Raw genomic sequence first — 25,442 nt, 5'->3', positions numbered from 1 at the left:
AGGAGTATCTCTGGAGAACAAAGGGCACAAATTGTGAGTCAGCATCATTTCACTGAGCGAAAGCAGACAATTCGCACTTGAGCAGCGTATATTTGAGAGCCCATGGAGTTTTGCACACGAACAGAGGAAATCACCACGCGAGCAAAGAGATTTGTTGCTCATTTTACACTCTCAATGATATATTTACACATATTACCAAGTCTATAGGAAAAACAACATGGGCATAATAAAGGAAGATTGTGGGTGGTGGATTTCACAAAGGAAACAAACAAACAAATAAAACATATGTAAAAGATCCCCCTCCAGTCGACAAGCATACGCGGACTCTTAGTTGAGAGTAATTAAATAGATTTATTGTAGCTAAAAGTAGAAATTCAAACGAGCATCTCTTCTGGGTGGCCAAAATAACAAACAAAAGAATCTGCTAAGCAAATAAAATAAATAACCTGTAAATCTTTAAAGAAAAATACAGGAAGCTTACCTTCCTGCCTTAACATAAGCAAAGTCAAAAGTAGGGCTGGGCGATTAATCGAAGAGTAATCTAAATCGACATTCAGATCATATAATCGATTAAATATTTCAATTTCAATTTTCAAAAATTTTCAATTACTTTCCCTACTGTGTGTGGAGTTCACGTGACTCCGCTCTGTTAAGTCTGATTTATACTTCTGTGTCAAAGCTTAGGTATGGTCCGACGCAGGCTTCGCGCCGTCGCATACCCGTGCACCTCTTAAAAATGTAACTACACATTGCACGTTTGCACTACATTGACGATGATTGGAAACTGCACCAGAGGTGCCTTGAGGTGGCATATTTTCTATTACAATAAAATTACTATTTACATTAAAATATTTGTTTACAAAAGATGCAAGAAATGCAGTTTAAAATATTATTTACAGGATAAACAAGTTATTTTACTATTTTATTTTAATTTTTTTAGTTATTTTTTTATTTTAGATGCTGCTTATTTTATACTTATAATATGAAAAACATTGAAAATAATTTATTTTGTTTCCAAAAGTGCAAGTTATTTATTTTCACTTTTTTATAAGAAAAAAAGTGACTGTTGGTTTTAGACAATGTGTGTTTTAATTTCAGTTGTTCAACATTGATGCTCAATAAATAATTATAGTTTGATAGATAGTGTGCGAGTCCTTCAATTATTTTAAAGTCAAGTAATGCACCCTTCATTCAGAAGTCTCTCACTTGCAATATGTGAGCATATTTACTGTACAAAACCTCTTAGTGAACTATGAAGACAAAAACATAAAATAAACAAATAAAATAATTGTTCATTAATCGTAATCGAGTTAAAACTTTCAATTAATCGAGATTTTTATTTTAGGCCAAATTGCCAAGCCCTAGTGAAAAGTAATTAAAATAAATAGGCAGGCCACCCCATACAAGCTCAAACTCTCTAAATGTTGCAAGCATATGTGGACATTTGGTCAAAAATTAAGTTTGATCGTCGGATGGAGGGGTAGGGAAATCCTGGAGTCGGATGGAGGGGTAGGGAAATCCTGGAGCGCTCCAATCCCAGCAACCATCACACCAAAAATTAGCTCCTCGAACTCCGGAAGTTTCCTTTTCATAGCTCTCCACGAATCAGAACCAATCAGAACCTTGACCACATTAACACGGGAGCCTATAGGATAAGAAAAAAAAGAAGGCGGGACAAAGAAAAAAGACACATGCAATGCTCAACTCTAGTCGTAACAACCCAGTACTCACACCCTGTTGTACCACATAGTAATTACCAGTTTTGCGGTCATTAAATAATGATCTCATTGTGTTTACATTAATTATTCTTTGTTTTTTTTTTCAGCAACTCCATATCCAGGAGGATTTAAATGTTTTACCTGTGAAGACGCACCTGACAACTATGAATGCAACCGCTGGGCTCCAGATCTCTACTGTCCACGAGGTACTAACATCAACATTCACTCTTTATTATTATTATTACAGAGTTATTACAGAGTTTGGCGTCACGGTGGTGCAGTGGGTAGCAAAACCACCTCACAGCAAGAAAGTCGCTGGTTCGAGCCTTGGCTGGGTCAGTTGACATTTCTTTGTGGAGTTTGCAAGTTCTCCCCGTGTTCACGTGGGTTTCCTCCGGGTGCTCCGGTTTCCCCTACAAGTCCAAAGACATAGTAATATGTGTGTTTGAATGAATGTGTTTCCCAGTACTGGGTTGCAGCTGGAAGGGCATCCGCTGCGTAAAACATATGCCGGAGAGGTTTGCAGTTCATTCTGCTGTGGTGACCCCAGATTAATAAAGGGATTAAGCCGAAAAGAAAATGAATGAATGAATTAATTAATTAATTAATTAATGAATATTACAGAATTCTTTTATTAATTTTTATTATTATTTATTTAATTTTTTCTCTCTATCACGGTGTGTTCCTTTTTAAACAAGTAGTGTTTTTTGACATTTAGTGACAAACAAAATTATGAGTAAGGCACAATATGCATTAAGTGCATTTCATGAATAAGATGCAGGATCAGCATTTTCCAGATCTCGCTCTACATGAGTTGCTTCACACATGTATTTGGTGCATGTTTTTGGCATGACTAGGCTCCCATATAAGGAGGCTGATGCTGTGTTGGTTCTGATTTACAGCTGTGTGTTAATGACTGTAACCTTACAGACACTCATTCCTGCAGTAAAACACATGCTGCTGCACATCATCTGCACTTTTGCAGGGAATGTGCACATCTCCTGGAATGCTCAAATATGGTTACATTCTGTGTTTTCACACAGATCTGACGCATTGTGCAACATTTTGATATTGTAGCACTATTCAGAAATGTTTAATGTTCTGCAATGACTGATTAAAAACTCAAATCTGCTATAGATTTAAACTAAAAAGAATTCAACTTTTCTCGTTTACGCACACTTCAGTGGATATTCAGCAAAATGTTGGGGAAAATCAGCCATTGACATTCTCAGTAGGAACAAAAACTTCCATAAAAATCAATAGTTGTTTTATCCCCCCAACATTCTTTAGTTCAGTGTTTCTCAACCACTATCCTGGAGGATTGTCTTCTTAAACAAACACATCTGATTCAGGCACAGTATGTCAACAAGACGTCAGATTGATGTTGTACCCCAACGTTGGGGGTCGTTACATTTTGTTTGGAAATTAAAATCAGGTGGACGTCAGAACCCAACATCAAGCCGACGTCAATGTCCAACATCCAACCTAAAATTAACCAAATATCAATGTCTAATGATGTTACAACTTGAAGTTGTGTGGATGTAACCACTATGACGTTTTTCAGGCGTTGGATTTTGATTGCCATACCTGACAAATAAATGTCAGTATTTGATGTCAATATGACTTTGGTTAAGGATGTTAGCTGGACGTTGGATTTTGGTCACTTTCCAACATGAGCTAAAATCAACCAAATATCAGCGTCTCTTGACGTTATCAAAATAACATCCTTAGACGCTGGCTAGACATTGAATTTTGGTCACCTGACGTAACAACCTAAATCTTAGCTAATATTAACATCTTATGATGTTTTGTGTCTGCTGGGTGAAAGACCTGCAATGGGTGTTATGGACAAAGAAGACATCCAAAACATGCAGTGTTGGTGGTCCTCCAGGAACATGGTTGAGAAACACTGCTTAAGTTTATATTACTTTACAGAAGAAAGGAACTCAAACAGGTTTGGAATGAATGGAGGATGAGTAAACGACAGAAGTTGAATTTTTGGGTGGACTGTTCTTTTTAAATATTATTTTGCAGTTTGAGCTTAAAGCATTGCCCCTGCCGTAAAGAGTGATTCACTGAATCATTCATTCAAATAGTTTGTTCAAAATGGCTAAATCATGTGGAAACTAAGCAAGTGTCGTTCCTAATGGTTTGATCAGTGGAATTTTGACTGTTCAATAAAAGATTTATTCAGAAACAAAATATTTTTGATGATTCAAAAACTGTATTTAGGCAGCTTCAAAGTAAACCACATAATCCCACTATAAAATCCAAATTTGTAATTAAAAATGTTTCGTTGGCATTGTAACTCATTAATTTCTAGTTCATTGTACTGTTGTATAAAGTCAATATTACATTTACTGATATTCAGAAAAACAGCACTCTTGCTTTTGTGGTATTACTTATTTAGGGATATTTCAGCCTAAAATGAAAATGTCCTTAATATATTTACTCACACCTAGAATCCTTATATGGATTTCTTTTTTTGGTTGAACACAAAACAAGATATTCTGAAGATTGTTGGGAAAAAGCAGCCATTGAAATCTATAGTAGAACCAAAAAAATTGAAAATCAATGAGGAACATTCTTCAGAACATCTTCCTTTGTGTTCAACAGATAAAAGAACTCAGTAACACTTTATTTTGATGGTCCATTTGAGTATTAGTAGACTGTCTGCTTAATATCTGTTGATACGGCTCCTTCAACAGACATTTAACTGACTATAAGTACAAGCTTACACTAACCACAACCCCAATCTATAATCTAGAGTTGGTATGTGGATGCAATGCAACTTAATTCAACAAAAAAAGACCATAAAATAGAAATAAAGTGTGACCAGAAGCTCAAACTGGTTTGAAACAAGTGAAAGGTGAGTAAATGATCACCGGGTTTTAAATGTTTGGGTGATTATTCCTTTAACCAATCAATATTAATAAAACAAAAGTCCTACAGGGATATTTTTTGCTTTAAGATCATGAATTATAGGTCTATTCTGAAAGTATTATAATAGTCTTTATCACTCTATCACTTTATCACTATGTGTTTTTTATATATTTATATTTATCTTCTAGAAAGCAGATATTGCTATACGCATCATAAGATGAGCTGGGATGGAAACACGGTGTCAGTGACGAAGCGTTGTGTGCCGCTGGAGGACTGTCTCCAAACAGGCTGCTCTGACATTGACCATGAAGGAAACAGGGTGAGCACAATTCAATAATACCCCGTTACAAACATAAAGCAACTTATGTTTCACTCTGCCTACAGAAATCCTCTCGCATTTATCAAAGCCCGCTTTAAGTGATCTTAAAGAAAACATTTTGAGTGCTCTGTAAACATTTGTGATCTGTCCTGCTGCTTAAAGGATCTGGCTCAGTCAGCGACACTAAACTCTGCTCTTTAGTTAATCCACGCATCCTCTCAAAATCATTTGACTGAAGATGAGATAAAGTTGTGAGTTATGCTGTGCTCTCTCAGTAATCCCTCTCTGAGTAAATCCTTGCTGAAAGGTGCGCCTGGTCACCGCCTCGACTCTCTGTGTTTTACCTTTGACCTCCAGCACAGGACAGGGAGTTATGCAGAGGGCAGGGCAGATGTGAGGAGGCCAGATCCTCAGATAAACCCGCTGTAAAGATGACAAAGCTACACTAAAAGGAGAAATTTAGAAGCTGAAGGTTCGTTCTGAGGTTAAACACATAAGTTTAATCTTCATTTTGGTAACTAGCAAAAGCTGATGTGTTTTATTACTGACATTTTGGTCTAATGCTAAAAAGGCTATTAGACTTTTTAAAATACAGCCAATCTTGTTTAATTAAGACGGTTGTTTGTTTTGTCATTGCAGTCACAAGTGGATGACTCTAAATACAGGTGGAACTAGTTTAAAAATGCATCGTATAAAATACCAGGTGTGAAGAACGCCCAAAAGCAGTTTAATTATCATAATATTTGCCTACTTTGTTGTGATTGGTCTTCTGCCTTGCATATATTTCAATATTGAAGTATGATTTGATTATCTTTGCATATATTTAATGCATTCTTTGCTTTATATTTAGCACTGTTCTGCTGGGGGGTCAGCTAGAGTGTTTAAAACGTAGGTGTAAATGGGTTTGTTGTTTTTATTGTTTTATTTACATTCACTAGACAATCACATTTCTTTGCTATTTCACTTTTGTGACTTACACTTAGAGCCCCCCTTAGATTTTTTTTTCTTTTTTTAAATACTTCCCAATTGATGTTTAACAGAGCAAGGAAATTTTCACAGAATGTCTAATAATATTTTTTTTGTCTGGAGAAAGCTTTATTTGTGTTATTTTATCTAGACTAAAAGCAGTTTTTTAAAAAACATTTTAAGATCAAAATTATTAGCCTCTTTAAGCTTTTTTTTTTCGATAGTCTACAGAACAAACCATCATTAAACAATAACTTGCCTAATTACCCCAACCTGCTTAGTTAACCTAATTAACCTAGTTAAGCCTTTAAATGTCACTTTAAACTGTATAGAAGTGTCTTGATAAATATCTAGAAAAATATTATTTACTGTCATCATGGCAAAGATAAAATAAATCAGTTATTAGAAATGAGTTATTAAAACTATTATGTGCAGAAATGTGTTGGAAAAAATCTTCTCTCTGTTAAAAAGAAATCGGGGAAACAATAAACAGGGGCTAATATTTCTGACTTCAACTGTACATGAGGAATGTGGTTTTTAAATTATGTTAAAATGTTTAGATGAGTTTTGATGTACAAAAAGAGAAAATGCTTCATTTGGAACCACACAATACGTTTGGAAGAAATAAATATCTTGGCCACAAAATAAGAATCTGAGTTAGGAATTTGTTCCCACAGTATATTAACTATGACCCTGAACCACAAAATCAGTCTTAAATTGCACAGGTACATTTTTATAATAGCTGAAATCCATTGTATGAGTCAAAATTATAGATTTTTTTATTCATCAGAATATTAAGTAAAGTATCTATCTATAATGTTCTATCAAGACATTTTGTACATTTTCTGTTTTAAAAACACTCACCGGTCACTTTGTTAGGTATACCTTACTAGTACCGGGTTGGACCCACTTTTGCCTTCAGAACTGCCTTGGTGGCACAGATTTAACAAGGTACTGGAAATATTCCTCAGAGATTTTGGTCCATATTGACATGATAGCATCATGTAGTTGCTGCAGATTTGTCAGCTGCACATCCATGATGTGAATCTCCCATCACACCATATCTCAAAGGTGCTCTATTGGATTGAGATCTGGTGACTGTGAAGACCATTTGAGTACATTGAACTCATTGTCATGTTCAAAAAACCAGTCTGAGATTATTCCTGCTTTTTGACATTGCGTTATCCTGCTGGAAGTAGCCATCAGAAGATGGGTACACTGTGGTCATAAAGGGATGGACATGGTCAGCAACAATTCTCAGGTAGGCTGTGGCTTTCACACGATGCTCAACTGGTACTAATGGGCCCAAAGTGTGCTAAGAAAATATTAACATTAACACAAGGCAGGATCGATCCATGCTTTCATGTTGTTGACGCCAAATTCTGACCCTACTATTAGACCATCCCATCTGGCAACAACAACCATGCCATGTTCAAAGTCACTTAAATCACCTTTCTTGCCCATTCTGATGCTCAGTTTGAACTGCAGCAGATCTTCTTGACCATGTCTACATGCCTAAATGCATTGAGTGGCTGCCATGTGATTGGCTAATTAGAAATTTGTGTTACCAAGCAGTTGGAGAGTTGTATCTAATAAAGTGGCCAGTGAGTGTATGTTAAAACTAAACTTTTGATAAGTATTGTGTATTGATAAGATCTTAATTTACTTAAAAGTGATTCTCTCAGTATTTTTAACCCATGGAATATTTCCTTGTTTTTTTTGTTTTCTCAATGTGTGCTTTTTGTGTTAAAGTGTGGAAACAAATTAAAAAGTCCTGGTAATAAATGAATTATTTATGGCCACAGCTTATGATTATTTTTTCCCCACATCATGAGTTTTTATTAGTATTTTGCTGTCTGACTATTTTTTCATATACTTAAAAATTTAACCATTGAGCAGTGTTATTTTTGTTTTTTCAATGTGTTCTGGACTGTCTGCTCTAGTCGGACTCCGTTAGCTTATTTTCAGTTGATTCTCTATGTTAAATCAGCACCAAAGACACACTAGCTGCCTGTGAGATGTAGTCTGTCTGTCCAGTGTGATTTTTTTTTATTATATATATTTTTTTAGGCTACATCACAATGGCTTTACTCAGCACTAGTTCCTTATGATCAATATAGTGTCCCTAACTAGTGCTGCACGATATTGGAAAAATCTGATATAGCGATATTTTATTTTTGATATAAATGCAGTTTCACAATATAGTTTGAAGAGCTCTATCAGTTTTCTGGGGAGTCTACAGTATTCAGGTACAGAAATTAAATAATCGAAATGCAAAAAATATATATGTATTTCATACTTTGTCTCCTTTCTTGTCCAAATTTCGTGTAAATCAAGTAAAAATATTGTATTGTTTTCACCTTCAGAAGAAATTAAACAATCAGGAGTTTTTTCTTAAAACATGCTAAATTATCTGCCTGTGGGGTTATTAAAATCATCTTATTTTCACTTTGAAATATAGATATTTAGGCTAGAAACAAGACAAAATGTGCACAATATTTTTGGCATAAATTGTATAAATAAATAAGTACAAATAGTCTTTGTTACACCTCCAAACATACTTTTTTGTGCCCAATCATTCTTGAAATACTCACTCAAACGCCTTAAAAACACATGCAAATGATAAACCTTCACTCTATTATGGTTAAACTTAGCAGTGACTCTACAAATCAGATGATGTTCTGCGGCTCCTAATCAGCTACAACTCAGACTCAACATTGCAAATCTTGCGCTATGGCTAATGCAGATGCGTACATTGTGTTATCAATGCTGAATTGATATATTGTGCAGCCCTATCCCTAACCTTCAACACTACTTTAGGAAGTGTCCATCAGTTACATTTGTGTGTACACAATCTACTTGTCACTCAGTTTATTGTGTGGTTTTGTGTGTGCAGGTTTGTACTGCCTGTTGTGAGGGGAACATCTGTAACCTGCCTCTCCCACGAAACGAAACTGATGCCATCTTTTCCACCACATCACCCATTAACAGGAGCGCACAATCCACACAGACTCTCCCACTGCTGCTGCTTTCCGTCTCCATCACCAGCCTGATGCTCCACAGTATTAACTGAGAGAGGAAGAAACCTTTAGGAAACATGTGCCAGTCAGCTGTGGGCTTCACCTTCCTCAAAATGAAGTGTTAGTCGTTGGACTTTTATTATGAATTCTATACTAATGAAAAAAAAAATAGACATTTTCCCTCAAACTGAGTGGACTCTAAGAGAATAAGGGGATATTTATGTTAAAACAATCCTGCACATTTTTTGTTTGTTGTTGTTGTTGTCTTGAATTAATGTGACTTGTTTTATACATTTGTATAGATATATTTATTTTTTTATCATCCATTTTTGTAGGAAGCTGCGCGTGTTGTTGGCTATAATTTTAGGTGAATTTTCCACCCTCTCATTGTCATCACGGAAAAGGGCTTGACACCTCGGAAACAAGTTCAGCATGTCACTCATCCCGCAATAGAGAAAGAGCTTCCTCCTATAAAAAGAGTGTTCTGTTTTAGGTTTTGCACTGTGTATTTGTGTCATAATGTATTCGTGAAGCACTTGTGTACAGTCGTAGTGACCAACATTAAACGTCCATATATATATAGCCTGCAGCAAAGGGCTTTGTTATTATTAAAAATATATGTATGTTCCTACACATTTGTCAGTGTATTGTTGTGTAATGTAATATTTCCTAATCTGGATTCCTGGCTGACAGTGCAATCAGCTAAAAAGTGTTGAGTCTGCAGTGACAGTGTTATTTCTTCCAGGCTGTATAATTATTTTAGGCAGTCTGCCCGGCTGTAAATGAAGCTGTTTCCTGTTTCTCCTGTCTTTTGTCGAGTTGTGAAAAGTATTGTAACGTTCACATTGGTTTGTTCACTTCAGTACAGTCTGAAAGGAATGGTGATCGCTAAAGGGCTCGAAACATTTACTCAGGTGACTGTGGACCAGTTAGTGCCAGTTTAGTTCCGTACAAATCTCCTTTAACCTGAGTAGAAGTTTAAAGGGATAGTTCACCCAAAATTTGCTGTTCATCAGGCCATCTAAGATGTACATTAGGTGGCTTTTTTCTTCGGTAGAAAATAAAAGATGATTTTTAAACTGAAGTTTTGATCTTTTGGTAAAATCTGCCAATAGCTATCATCTGTAGATTAATTATAATGACAATTGACAATACAATTTGTTTTTAATGTTCAATTTCATGCACAAACAGAACGCAGAACAATTGTTTCACTTCACACAACCTCACTGTCATCAGGAGCCACAAGTATTCATTTTGTTTTGGCTGGATGTGTCTTTTATTCTCAAAATTCTGGTAGCTATTGACCTCCATTTTATGAAAGAGCAAAGATCATGGTTTAACCCTCCTCTTCACTTATGGGACAAAAATGTCCTCTCTTTTAATAGCAGATAAAAAACCTATACAGTTTATTCGTCTTGAAATTTGGTGATTTTTCTTTCTAAAATTACGCAAATAAAAAAAACTAATAATTTTCTGTTTTGATATTTTCATAAAGGATAAACAGAGTTGTCCAAGTCAAATTTGACTCAACTGCTATAAAATCGTTTTAACACCACAAAAACTACTAGCACACACATGCACACTTTAAAACACCCCATTCCCTCCCACAAACACACGCACACACACAATAAGAATCTGCTTCTTTAACTTTAATGAATACTCTCTTTGCTTAAAACTTTTTACACTTATGCAGGTACCTTTAGCTTTAGCTTATATGCTGTAGTTAAAAACAACCACTGATTAAACATTGACTACTACGGTGGCCGAGAGAGCGTAACGTGCTGCAATTTAACAAAACACATGCAATTACAAAAAACGGCAACAAATTAAGAAAAGATCTTCATTCATTTGACAACACACGTACTGCAAATCCTCACAGCGCAAACACATTTTTAAAAAACACATTTTCTCACAACACAACCAATTTACAAAAACACGCTACTTTTTTTACAACACAACAGAAATGTTTTAAGGAGGACCCTAAAATGTGACACCTTCACTGAGCAATAGGCTGTATCCGAAACTGCCTAGTACTCAGTAGGTACTGCATTTGAATTGAAATGTACTACTCGGCCATTGGAAATGTACTTTCTTTACTGTATGAATGGGAGCAGTATGAATGGAATTCGGACATATTACATCCGCCATTTGTCATGGTCACATGACCTACCTGCATCAGTTGCGTCGCTTCACTTCCATTCATGAATTCTCTTGCGGGGCATCATGGGATAGCGCAGCGCGCATGGGATGCGCACTTCAATATCTCGCCGGAAGTAGTAGGTCATCAGGGTACTTCTCGCATACTGATTTTCGAATTCTATGAATTCGGACATACTACTCGGCTCCCATACTGATTTTAGTGCACTGTATAGTATGAAAGTATGCAGTTTTGGACGCAGCCATATGGCACAGCTGTGTCCGTCACGTTTTTGGGTCCCCTTGAAACATTTTCATTGTGTTCCAATGTTTTTGTGTTGTGTGAAAATGCAGTGCACTTTTCAAAAATGTGTTTGCACTGTGAGGATTTGCAGTATGTGTATAATCTTTCTTAATTTGCTGGTGTTTTTTGTAATTGCATGTGTTTTCTTAAATTGCAGCATGTTACACTCTCTCCGTCTCCATAGATTACATGCTAAACACTGCACACTGATGGGGGAAACCTAGACGCACAAAGAGTTTGTTATTTATTTTTAATGCAAAATAGATTTGAGGATTAAAATAAAATGTTGTCATTAGCATTAGCATTTTTGACCCCAATGTGTATTCACTGTATTTTTCGGCATTTGAGCACAGCCATTTGAATTTCATTCCGGTCTCATTCACTTCCATTCATGTTTAAATGTTAAAAACAGCTCATTGTGCTGCTTGATGTTACAAACTGGCAATTTCAGAATAATATTATTCTGCTTTGTCTGTATAGTCAAGCAAACACTTGTTTGTATAGCGAGTAGTTTGACTGTTTGCTGTGGTTTATTGTTCTTAATCATTTCTTCCATAGGCAACTGAATTGGAAGTTCTAAAACAATCGCGAAAACGTCAATCCAGAATTCTGAGACAACAGTAGGGTTAAGCTAAAAATCTTCCTCTACTATACTACTGAAGAAAAATATGTCACCTGCAACTTGGACAGCCTGAGCTGAAAAGAGCAAATCCCTTTAATGTCTCTGAATGTGCTGATGTAAAGTCAGTTCTCCTCAGCTCAGATTGATAACGTAATCAGTCTTTCATCTGTTTTTACTGTCATTTTACCCATGACAAAGAAATTCAGTTTGTAATAGGGTTGCATGAATTTTTTTATACTTACAAAACTGTGGATGCTGCATGCCATCGTGTGCCAAGGCTTATAATAAATGTAGATATTTTTTCTACACGTTCTTTTGTAATATCCCTGTATATTCTCATGTACATACTTTTGGAAATCTTTTTAAAATCACACCTTTGGAGTACACCTGTAACACTTCTGTGGTCTCTCATATGTGTCGTAATGTACTGAACTGAAAATCAGAGCGTGTTTTGTTTACTGATAATAAAAATGTTATACTAAAAAAAGAAGTGTTTTAATAAGTGATTTTTGCTAAGCTCAACACATCATGAAAATCAAATGAGCTTGTGAATGTTCTCGTCAAATGAGGCTGCTCAGATATTTCTGTTTTGTTTCATTTTCCACTCAACCCTGATATACACACTGTTGTTTTTTCCACTTAAAGAGGCAAAGATAAAACCTTCTAAATTTGGCCTATGTATTTCCCTTTTGACTTTCAAGCCTGTGGTCATTCATTTTGGATTCATAACCACTAACAGGGCTAAACAAATCAGGAGATTCAGGTGTACAATTGAATAAATAAATAAATAAATCCTTAACCATACTTGTGTTTTGCTTTCCAGAAAAAGTAATTACAATTTAGCCCAGAAACAACGAAAAACTAGAGGACGTTGTTTTTGCTACAATCAAAAAATAATGGTTGCTGCTTGTTCAAACTACTTATTAAAAATTTGTTTTTAGGACAACTTAATTGTATAATGTTCAATCCACTTGTTCAATCTAATTTGTTCAATCCAAGTGAAGTTTCTTTATAAACTAATTTAGAGATAATCACATGCTTATGATTGACCACAGCCGGTCCCTCATTTGCTAACAAATCATTCACCAATCAGATGATTTCTAAGTCATGAATATCCAGTTTCTTACCTGTTATTTTCATCTTGAAGAATCCCTTCTTCCCCCCCTACTCTTCCCTCCTTTTCCTAGATAAGGTGGCATGGCAGCCCAGCGGTGTAGTATTGCTGAATGACTAAAAAAATGCATCAGCATTATGGTGTAAAAACTAGTCCAATTACCATCTGCAGTCTTATACTAATGATGTAATAGCTATAATAGCTAAATATGTGGGGGAGTGTTATTTTATATCATTTTGCTATTTGGATCAGTTAAATGTTAATGTTAAGTTAAAACTAATTGAAAGAAAATTTGTATGCGCAGAATAGTCATAAGCCTGACCTCATACTTGTAATGTACACTATGTCATGCAATAACTGAGCTTACTTGACACCGATTATTAATAATATGGAGAGAAAAAAAAACACTATGTGTCTACTTTTTAGTATATGCCTGAAATACAAATTAAAATCCTTACCGTACATACTGATTTTGGTTGTAGTCATACAAAGTCATACAAATCAGGGTGCTATAGCAGCCCCAGCACCCCTACTTCTAACACCCCATTTATATTTTATCAGTTTTGCAGTATTGTGTAGCTTTGCTTCTGTAAGCTACTGTCATTTCCCAATACATCATAGTTTCAGAAAATAACCTGATCCTTTATCAACCAGTCATAAGTCGTTCTGTAAGCCAAAGACCTCACAGGACTGTTGCCTCACAGCTAGAATGTCTCTGGTTCTATTCTTTACCAGGCCAGTCGACGTTTCTGTGCAGAGTTTACATTCTCCACGTGCTCACGTGGGTTTCCCCGGGGTTCCACGTTTTCCTCCCACCGTCCAAAGACATGCGATATAAGTGAACTGACCAAACCAAATTGGCACTATTGGTGAGCCCTTAGTCAACAGTATAACTCTTGATAGCAATCCCTAATTTGTCATTAGCCATTAATAAGCAGGGGAGTTCTCGAAATCTACCTAAGCTCAAACTCCCCTCCTGCCCTACAAATGAGAGGGAGCCCTGAGCTTGAGGATTTTATGAGCTCCGGGTCTCTCCCGGGACAGCATGCCAAACACATTCATTCATGCATTAATTTTCTTTTTTCGGCTTAGTCCCTGTATTAATCCGAGGTCGCCACAGCGGAATGAATCGCCAACTTATCCAGCACGTTTTATGCAGCGGATGCCCTTCCAGCCACAACTCATCTCTGGGAAACATCCACACACACTCATTCACACTCATACACTAGGGACAATTTAGCCTACCCAATTCACCTGTACCACATGTCTTTGGACTGTGGGGGAAACCAGAGCACCTGGAGGAAACCCACATGAATGCAGGGAGAACATGCAAACTCCTCACAGAAATGCCAACTGACTGCGTCGCCATGCCAAACACAATCAATCATCAGTGAAGTGTAAACTCTTAAGAGACAATTGATTTGTGTTGGGAGCACATGAAGGAATTGTGTGGAACCCAGCATTTTTTACAGTGTACACAAAAAAATAAGTCCAGATTGTTTTGAGACAATCCTCCAGCCTAACACACATGCATCTCTAAGTTATTTAATCTGAAAGACATCCGCTGCATTTAAAGATATGTAAAAAGTTTTAAATACTTTTTAAAGGGCACCTAGGTTACCCCTTTTTTCAGATTTAATATAAGCCTTTTGTGTCTCTAGAATGTGTATAAAGAGTTTCAGCTTAAAACACCCATCAGATTTTTCATTATACCTTTTACAAGATGCTGTTTTATACTGATTTCCAGCAGGGGTTGGTTTTGTTGTACTGCGCCTTTAAGGCGAGTTCTGCCCGCCTACTGTTTCTACCTGCTTTCCCACGTGCTTTAATCTCCTCCCTCGGCTGCGTCAGACAACAGACAGACTTAGAGGAAGAAGGTCTCACGTAGCGTTTGTGAGAAATACTACAGTAAGAACTAATCTTTACTAATCGGTATTGTGAAGTTGCATTGAGTCACACACAATATCGTTACAAAGTTCACGCGTGCACACACTAACAGAGATACACACGCACACCGCAGCTGACACACACACATGCACACAGACAGACAGACAGACAGACAGAGCGCGCTTAGCACTGTTTTTGCACTCAAATGTGACAGGATACAGGCCAACCTCCAGTGCTGTGTGGATATCTGTTATGCTAATGTACAAAATAAACCTGATTTAACTTCCACAAACCGAGATTGAAGCGTCTTCTTTTATAATTGTTCTGACACGCGGCTGTGCTGATGAAGTAAAGCTGAAGTAAATCGCTGTAATTAATTACACACGTGCTCTGTTTTAAAACACTTTAAACATGTGAAACTTACTCTTAATCACATTTGATGATGATTGCTGATCCTAGCGAACAGAACAGACCTTTTATTCCCGGTTGCTTTGCGTATGTCTGCCTGGTCTTGTTGACATATACACGTGACTACCGGAACATGTTAATGCACACAGCTGTCAATCAATTCGGTGGGCGGGGGGACCGCACTCCTACGTAGAGTTGCGGTAGGTCTGAAAACCGCTCTAATTGGTCCAAAGTTTTTATGTTGTTAAATTGGAAAAAAAAGGACTGGGTGTGATTATATAACCCCAATATGATGGTCTATACACTATATATACACATGTTTGTCCAAACAGCTTGAAAAGTAGATTTTTCACCATAGGTGCCCTTTAAATCATAAAGATATCAAACACATTTAGTAAATGTCCACGTTACAAGAACAATCTAAACACATTTGAGATTGGACACATTCAGGTCTTATTTTACGGCTCTTCAGATTTACTATGGTGTAGTTGCTCTTTGAAATTCAGCAGGAAAAAAGGAAACAGTTGTCATTATGAGCCCAGTGGCAGAGGTCAAAGGTGAACACCCAGCGTCCCTCTGGTCACTTCTCACTTCACAACTAGGCTGCAGGTTGAAAATGAATTCAACTCTTTTCTGTTTTAGAGGCATTTAGTAACAATCTACCATTGTGACATGAGCCATTGTCTAATCTTCATTGAAATACACACTGAGTTGGCTTCATATGAGTAAATGAGTTGACAAGATCCGAAAAAGAAAATTGTCAAGTCAACACAAAAGCTCCCTTGAGCTTCATGCTTTAGAAATCCAGTTTCTCGGCTCATTCGCTGCCGATACAAAGTCAAATTTCCTCTCTAGAGCTGAGCTGACTTTCCAGATGAGCAGTAACATGTTTTTAATGATCAGGAGCTGTTGCAGGCCGGGTTTCAGGTACCTGGCCTGAAGTCCAAAGAATGAGCCTCATTGTTGGAAGGCATGGCAGCATATCCTGTTCAGTACAGCCATGCTGAGATTTTAATTACTCTGCTACGGAGCTTTGGGAGAGATTGAGAAGCAATGGAAACAAACGCAGGCCTTCTTTACTGTGGGAAAGTGACAATCGTCTGCATTGAGGATCACTGAGCCACACATGAAAATACAGACTTAATACTGCACAAGATATGAAGACTTGAAGAGAGTTGTTTTCACTTTACCAAGAAGGGCCAAAAAAACAAACTTGATTGAGGCTTGTGGGCCGAAGGTAAATATAGTTTCCATTGCTAATTTCCTTATTTATTTAATAATGTTTAAAAATAACTACAACATTGCTATATATTTACTAATACTGTATTTTTACATTTGATAATAAACTTATTACAGAAAAAAAAAAATCTTATTTATAACAGCATATGTTTTAAGCAACAGATGCCCTTCCATCACTGGGGAACATCCATACACTCTCATTCACACATACTGTATACACTACAGACAATTTAGTTTATAATTTCCACCCTATCTTGTCCTTTTCAATCCTTTTACCAGGGGAAGCTTTCGAGACCTACCTGATCTCGGACCCCCTTATATGCTCATTTACCAGGCGGGAGCCCTGGGCTCAATTATCTATGAGCTCAGGGTTCTCTCCCTGGAGAGCATGCCAAACCTGCTAAGCATATCTAAGGGTGCTTTCACACCTGTGAATCGATTCAGTTGTTCCGAAACAGAGATTAAAATTGTTACATTGTTGCTCTTTGCTCTTGGAGCGGTTCGCTTTCACACTGCAAAGTTTCTAATCGGACCAAAAGAGCTAAAACAAGTCACGTGCGGGGAAACTCTCCTTACATTGGTCAGAGTGTCAGGGTTTATTTTGCAGCGTCCCGCTCAGCTGTCAGGAGAGGTGGTGGTTTAGTGGTGATTGACAGGGTGCGAGCGCGTGACGTGTCTGAGGAGAGACATGGTGGGGAGGGGTGAGAAGGGTGCGCGACGATGCCTACCTATTTGAGGACTGGGAGAGAGACGCGAGATTACCGGAAGATTATCACTCGTTTGCGGGCATCCGGAGACTCGCGAAACTTCCCGCCCTACTCATAATTCTCTCTTCATATAGCCGTAAGCCTATTACATATCCATAAAACACTGTGATATAACTGCGCTCGGATTGGATCACTTTCTCACTGCAATCGAACCGCTCCAGGGTTCGTTTCAATCGAGCCGAGACCACCTCATTCAAGCGATCTCGGAGCGATTACTTTGGCGCGGAACAGAGTGCGATTGCCCTGTTCACATATGCCAATCGAACCGCGCTAACTGGGCAAACGAGATACGTTCCGAAACAAAAGTGTAGGTGTGAAAGCACCCTAAGTCTTGAAACTAAAGTGGCCATAGTGTATGTGTGTGAATGAGTGTGCATGGATGTTTCCTAGTGATAGGTTGCAGCTGAAAGGGCATCCGCTGCATAAAACATATGCTGGATAAGTTGGCGGTTCATTCCGCTGTGGTGACCCCAGATTAACAAAGGGACTAACCGAAAAGAAAATGAATGTATGTGTTTGAATGTGTGTATGGGTTTTTTCCCAGTGCTGAGTTGCAGCTGGAAGGGCATCCACTGTGTAAAATATATGCTAGATAAGTTAGCGGTTAATTCCGACTCCTGATTAATAAAGGCACTAGCCTAAAAGAAAATGATTAAATCACTGAATGAAAACTAAGTGTAGTAAACTCTGCTACATCTGAAAACATGTACTAGAGATTTCATAAAACTGACAAAACACACATGAAAATTGCCTTGAAACTCTTTTTAATGTAAACAAGCTGAATGTGCCATTAATCCAATCTACCCCCTTTAATTTATAGTCGTTTTATAGAACTAAGCTGCCTAACAAAGATAAACAGGTACAATAGCAAAATCAATTAATCACAATGCAAAGTTCAAAAAGTTCAAGCTAAATTCAGCATTTAGCAGTTCCACAAACTACTGCAGTGTTGTTTGTCAGAGTGAGTCGGTACAGTATGTTAATCATGAAGGAAATGATTCAACTTTCATTTAGCTAAATAAACCAACTCATCAGAACTCAATGCCACTGACCACAAACGTGCCAACAAGAAGATTAAGCCAGGGTTTGAGCATGTGCAGTGCGAATGTCAGGTAAATTATGAGCAGTATGAAATGTGAAACGAAAGATCAGTTTACCCAGGTTTGGGCAAAATGGAACTGCTTTGTAATCAGTTTTCAGGACAGGGTGGAGACACAGCAGACAGTGATGTAAGTGTGAAGTCTTCAGAGGAAGAGGAGACAGAGGGAAAATCTCGCAGGACAGACTGGAAATCTGCTGCGGTGTGATGGGAAGACTTGACTAAGGACTGGACAGAGAGAAGTGCAGGATCACAGATTTAGTGCTGTGATGACTGAATTACACAATGATTACAGACCCTGGGGGAACAAAAACTCAGGATACACCAAAATGGGAATGATGAGTCCTAAAAATAGTCTGAAATTTAAACAAAAATGTGAATTTGGACAGAAATGTAAGTGGTACAGAGAAAAATAAAATGGAAAACAAACCTAAAAATATTAATTGTATTGTAATGTAAAGTGTATTTATATAGCACATTTATCATGTATGGACATACACCCAAAGCACTTCACAATCATGAGAGGAGAGGGTCTCTCCACACCTTCACCAGTCTGCAGCATCCACTTGGATGATGTGATGGCAGCCACAGGACAACGGCTCCATTGCGCTCACCACACATAGCTATTGGACTGGAGAGACAGTGATGCAGCCAATTTGGTTGATGGGGATGACTGGGAGGCCAATGAAGGCGATTTTGGCCAGGACACGGGGGTTACAACTTACACCCCTACTCTCTACAAGAAGTGCCACGGGATTTTTAATGACCTCAGTTAAACGCCTCATCCAAAAGACGGTGCTCACTCATTATATGGCGTCGCCTTTACTATACTGGGGCATTAGGACTCTCACAGAGGGCAGGTCGAGTGCACCCTGCTGGCCTCACTAACATCACTTCCTACAGCAACCTAGTTTTTCCCATGTGGCCTTCCATCCAGTTACTGACCAGGCTCAGCCCTGCTTAGCTTCAGTGAGTAACTAGTCTTGGGCTGCAGGGTGATATGGCTGTGGATTGAAATTGAGTACATTTCATAATTTTGCTACCGAATATTGAAATTACAAAAAAATCAGTTAATTAAGCAAGTCATTTTACAGCAGTGGTTTGTTTTGTAGCGAGTTAAATAAAATAATAGTATATAGTATAGATATATCAGAGAACTGCTGTAAGAGGCACTCCAAAAAAAGAAAACCAAAAACACTTGTGAACAAAAAGGAAAACAAAAATACTTGCAAAGTTCTGCCATTATAGTGAGCATGAAAGTATGGAGATGGAGATGTTTTGTTCATGCTTGAGTTTTAAAATGGTAAATGTCAGAAACCTAAACCGGTAAAAATGTATGTAAACCTTGTACACTTGTCACTTTGTTAACTGACCTGCCAGAGTGTTTGGAATCTGAATGTTTTGCTTTGTAATTTTTGTAGATGAATTAATACTTCACAGAGGGGCTAATCATTTTGTGCTCAACTGTATATACAGTATACATCACAGTATGGCATTTCAGTGCAGATGAGAAAGTTTTGGAAAACATTTGAAACAGTAATGTAGACAGGGTTTAAAAAAAGAAACCATGTTTTTCAAATATATCCGGATTATTTCAAACACAATCTGACTTTTCTAATACATTAAAGTCTACTTCAATGAAATTCCAGCAGAGAAATCCCTAAAAGGATTAAGAGTCAGAATGCAGAGAGCTGAATGGACAAGTACACAGGCCACATACCTGCCATTCAGTTCATGCTCACTTTGAGTTTGAATACACAAACTTTCAGCTTTTGGTCCTGACATTTAGGGATAACAACTGAAGTTTAAATCAAGTCTTTGATGAAGTGTATTTTAAAGCATATTTCACCCAAAATGACTATTTACTCACCCTCAAGTTTTTATAAACCAGTTTGACTTTCTTCTGTTGAATATAAAAGAAGTTGCTTTAAAGAAAGATGAAAACCAGTAACCATAGACTTCCATAGTCGGAAAATCAAATATCATGGAAGTCAATGGTTACCAGTTTGCAACTTTCTTCAAAACATCTTTTTTTTTATGTGTTCAAAAGAAGAAAGAAGTTCAAACAGGAAGAAGTAAGGGGTGAGTAAATGAGTTTTATGTGAACTATCCCTTTAAATCAGCTTTAAAGTAAATGAGCACAGATAGATACTATGCAGATAATGAGCACATGCAGCCAGATACTATGCTTTAACCCTGTAAAACACCTTCCATTGTTTTCCCAGGGCACGCCAACAGTGACGGTTTGGTTCAAGCCAGTGTAAATCTTATCTTCTTTCTAAAAACAGGAAAGTGTTGGCAGAAAAGCGAGTGGGAAAGTTCCATTGTCTGCCCAGACCTCTGACACCAGGTTTTCCTCTGCTTTCAGACCTGCCGTTGACTGTCCCTTTACTAACAGGAGACAGAAGTGTTTCTCCACCCAGATCACACCGCTGCTCATTTCTGCGGATATACACTCATTAATTCTCCTGTGTCTGACGTCTTTGCCTTGAGTCAGTTTGGAAGTGTTTACTCCACTCTTGCCAGTTCGGTTTCATAGTAGCTTTATGCAAAAAAGAAAATATGCTTAATAATTTAAATGATTTGGTTGGAAATTCCAGGAAATCATACTTATGTTATTCATAAATTGGAACATTAAAAAATAGTATTTATCTTCCATATCTAACAGGACTCAAAAGCTAAATAAATAAATAAATCTTGGCGGACGTGGGGTCGGGAAGTGGGGGGTTATGTTTGAATAATTCATTTCTCATGAAAAGCAACAAGATGGCAGCCTGACCTAGATATCTAACCCCAATTAAAAATGCATGACTCTCACTTGTCCTGTGATTTAAATGATTCCGATAGCTTTATATGGAGATAGAACGGTTGCATAAAACTCCAAACAAATGTATTATGATCCACTAATAAATTTAAAGGGATTTACAAAAAATAGGCATATTCACAAAATAAATCAAATAAAAACCAAAAATAAATCTTAAGAGTTACACAAACAGAAAAAATAGTAAGAAAAATTAGACTTGCAAATAAAACAATCATATACAATCACCGGCCACTTTATTAGGCACACCTTACTAGTACCAGGTTGGACCCTATTTTGCTTTTAGAAATGCCTTAATCTTTATGGCAGATCAAACAAGGACATTATACCCTCACACAGTTGCTACAGATTTGTCAGCTGCACATCTATGATGTGAATCTCCCGTTCCACCACTTCCCAAAGATGCTCTATTGGATTGAGATCTGGGGACTGTGGAGGCCATTAGAGTACAGTGAACTCATTGTCATGTTCAAGATACCAGTCTTGACACAGTGGATATAAATACACTGTGATCATAAAGGGATGGACATGGTCAGCAGCAATACCCAGGTAGGCTGTGGTGTTGACACCATGCTCAATGGGTAAATGTATACATATACATTTAATGTTTTTCTGTCACAAGAACACTATTATTTACTGGACAATTATTTACTATACTGTGCCTAAAAAATAAGAATTAATAAATTAATAATATCCCAGAGATGGGTTGCGGCTGGTAGGGCATCCGCTGCATAGAAACATGCTGGATAAGTTGGCGGTTCATTCCGCTGTGGCGACCCCGGATTAATAAAAGGACTACGCTGAAAAGAAAATTAATGAATGAATAAATTAATAATTTATAAATTTGAATCAAAATATATTAAATATCTTGTACAAAATATTGCAACCATTATCTGAAGAATAATTACATTCGAAGGCTATCAGTTAAGAGAATTGTTCTCAAACATTCAGTCACAACACAGGAAATGTTATGAGACAGATTGGAGATAACATCACTGTTGGTCTAGAGAATAAAGATGAAATATATTTTCTTGGTCAACAGGTCAGCACTTATCTGTTCAATTATACAAACATGAAACACAATGCTCTGCAGTCCTGAAACAACCTGTGAAGTTGAGACATGGAAACGGACGCCTCCTCACAAACACTGTTCCTTCGGGGTGATAACAGGACCAGTTGACATTATAATCATGGTTGATGAGTTATTCAATTTGACAGTTTGATTTCGGTGAAACAGTTAAGAGTAAACTTTACAATGAACAAAGGAATGGAGCCAGGTTCGCCTGCACAATTACATCTAATTTATGGCCATGTCAATCAGACATGTATGAGGTGATGATTGCTGTCTCTAAAACACGCTTCAGCATCAACACAGCCTGACTTTGATCTGCCGCACACTTTCATTTTACCACATTTTGACAGCTTCTTCATTTATTTTCTTTATGTAAGGATTTTTTTTATGCCAATATGTTAAAAAATGTTAAACAAAATAAAATAAAAACAAAATAAAATAAAAACAAGATTTCTATATGTAACCCATTTGAATGAATGGTATCATGATGCTGGTGACCTAAACTAACCATTGATGTAATTCAATGCACTTGCTTGCTATCAAACTGTTTGCTCTATGTTCTATGCAGGTCTATAAAATGCATTTTATTCAAATCAAATGCTAAATAGGCTATATTTTAAAATGAAAGCCAACGATACCATGAAATATAGCAAACACAGCTCATTGACAAATACCACAAAATGGATGAAAATATGTAGAAATAAAACTGATATACAACATAATAAGCATATTAAAGTACTGATAAATCACTCACTCACACACTATCACTCACACAGCGAACACTCTCCGCCACACGAACGACAGAAACCCGGGGGACATGCAAATTCCACAAAGAAATGCTTCCTGGTCCAGCCGGCACTGACCAAAAGTCTTGCTGTGAGGCGACAGCGCTAACCACCAAGCCATGTACTTATGTAATATTTGTTAAATACTAAATTCATGTGACTTTATCAAGAACAGATCAGCTGTAAGGGATCTGATTAATATGACAAAAATCATATTTCACTGTCAGACATGCGCTAATAGAGAGCGATGATCTGTCTAAATAATGGGAGTGTCAGAGTTTAAAGAAGAATGATTACAGTCCATCTGCTGGGCTTCTGAGTGAATTCTAATGACACCCTCGAGATCTCAGCAGCTGCCTGCTTTGGTCACTTCATTTAGAAGCATGAAACGCAAAAATACAGACAGGTGAATTGCTCAGAAATACATTTTATGAACAAAAGTAATACAAATATACCATGAATAAGATTAAAATATATAGTTATTATTAGTACATGTAATTTGTGGCCAATTTAATATTGTGAAGTTTATTTTATTTTATTCTGAAAGCTTTAAATATATAGACATAATACACTACTTGACAAAAGTGTTGTTGTCAACCCCATTTGTGAGAGCAACAAAAATTAACTTGACTTGTAGTCGATCATTTGGAAAAGTGGCAGAAGGTCGATTTTTTCTGATGAATCATCTGTTGAACTGCATCCCAATCATCACACATACTGCAGAAGACATACTGAAACCCACATGGACCCAAGATTCTCACTGAAATCAGTCAAGTTTGGTGAAGGAAAAATCATGGTTTAGGATTACATTAAGTATGGGGGCATGCAAGAGATCTACAAAGTGGACGGCAACATTAATAGCCTGAGGTATGAAGACATTTGTGCTGCCCATTACATTACAAACCACAAAAGAGGGCAAATTCTTTAGCAGCATAGCGCTCCTTCTCATACTTCAGCCTCCACATCAAAGTTCCTGAAAGCACAGAAGGTCAAGGAGCTCCAATATTGGCAAGCCCAGTCACCAGAAATGAACATTATTAAGCATGTCTAGGTTAAAATGAAGATTGAAGATGAATCCAAAGAATCTTGATAAACTCCTCCAAGCTCACGGGAGTCATACAGAGTACTATTTCTTTTTACACTGCACTTTATTTTCTATACTTCACATTATCTCTGTTAAGTGACAAGACTTTTGTCTAAGCAAAATCAGACCTTACTGCTCTAATTAAAGGTGCAGTAGGTGATCTGCCAAAAAGCTAACCACTTAGCATATTATCTTTGGACGGCAGGGAGGGACTGCGATTCAAAGTCACACCCCCTGAAATCGCGAGCGCGCACAACAGCCGACAGACAACTCACTAGTTCAGGTCATTCGACAGTTAGTTAGTGCCAGCACCGTGCAGGAATTACATTTATTATACTTAGCCACACTTACATGCTATTTCAGAGCGAATATTCAGAGTATTATGGTAAACAGTATAGGAAGGCTGTCATTGTTCAAAAATGACCCAATGTGAATATAAAAGCAACTTCAGCTCAATAATTCAGGTTAGGCGGAATAGCGCTATTTACTGGTGTTTTGTTGTTAAACTAAATATAAATCTACATTATAGATGCTGTCAAAGAACCTTATGAAACTGAAAATAATCACATCAATCTTTCACCAAGAGATTTCAGTGGCTGAACAACACGTCTGTGCATAGAAGTCATTCATAACAGAACACAATCTAACATAAAATAGTTTCAAAACAGAACATTACCTGTCTAACGTTAACAGTAATACTTCAGCCATGGTGTCGTCCTTCCTCCAGCGTGCTAAAGTAACTCCAATATTGATTCAGGTGTTTAAAAGTTTCAATTCAGCATTTGATTTCTCCCGGTCCGTCTTGTGGTCGCTATAAGAGCGAATTATACCCGCGCCTGGTTTAACAGTAATCGGCCCGAGCTCGGCTGTCCTTCGGCGCCTCTGGCTCCGACTCGGCATCTGCGAGCGGCCCGCAGCTCGCTCGCGCGCATGCGTTTGTGATGCAGACGGGCACGCGCTAATGGCGGATCTGCGTGAACACATGCGCAGAAGTCGGAATCTACATATGTTGACAGACAGTCTGACCAGCTTATCGGAATTAAGGGAGATGACGGTACGACTCTATTTAATTGGATGAACTTTTTTTGTTTTATGCTTTACCCAGAATATAAAAATACATATAAACACATTTAGATCATTTACTGTAATCATTACCATTGGACTGTGAAGAGACTTTCAAACCAGCACAACAAAAAAT

The 25,442-nt window shown here is 37.4% G+C and overlaps 1 protein-coding gene and 1 long non-coding RNA gene across 6 annotated transcripts in view; one reads left to right on the top strand and one right to left on the bottom strand.

The window, feature by feature from the left end:
* lypd6 (LY6/PLAUR domain containing 6) overlaps positions 1 to 12,455 on the top strand; it is a 49,185-nt gene extending 36,730 nt beyond the window's left edge. Inside the window, exons 3-6 of one of the 5 annotated variants that reach the window (XR_015498815.1) lie at positions 1,826 to 1,924; positions 4,790 to 4,920; positions 8,783 to 9,340; positions 11,504 to 12,455. Coding sequence is in view for 2 of the 5 variants with exons in the window: in XM_087266332.1 (XP_087122458.1) it covers positions 1,826 to 1,924; positions 4,790 to 4,920; positions 8,783 to 8,959 (407 nt within the window). In the remaining 3 variants the exon portion in view is untranslated. 5 annotated transcript variants of the gene reach the window in all.
* LOC147842353 (uncharacterized) lies at positions 332 to 25,207 on the bottom strand. Its single transcript, XR_015499381.1, has 2 exons — positions 24,921 to 25,207; positions 332 to 1,645 (listed from the first exon to the last, which is right to left on the bottom strand). It is a non-coding gene; the product is annotated as an uncharacterized LOC147842353 (long non-coding RNA).
* Positions 25,208 to 25,442: the final 235 nt, after the last annotated feature.

The sequence above is a fragment of the Danio rerio genome, chromosome 9, assembly GCF_052040795.2.
Source record: "Danio rerio strain M-AB ecotype USA chromosome 9, GRCz13ab, whole genome shotgun sequence".
Taxonomy (NCBI): domain Eukaryota; kingdom Metazoa; phylum Chordata; class Actinopteri; order Cypriniformes; family Danionidae; genus Danio; species Danio rerio.
Note: the sequence above shows the minus strand (reverse complement) of the source record. Positions and strands in the feature narration are given on the sequence as shown.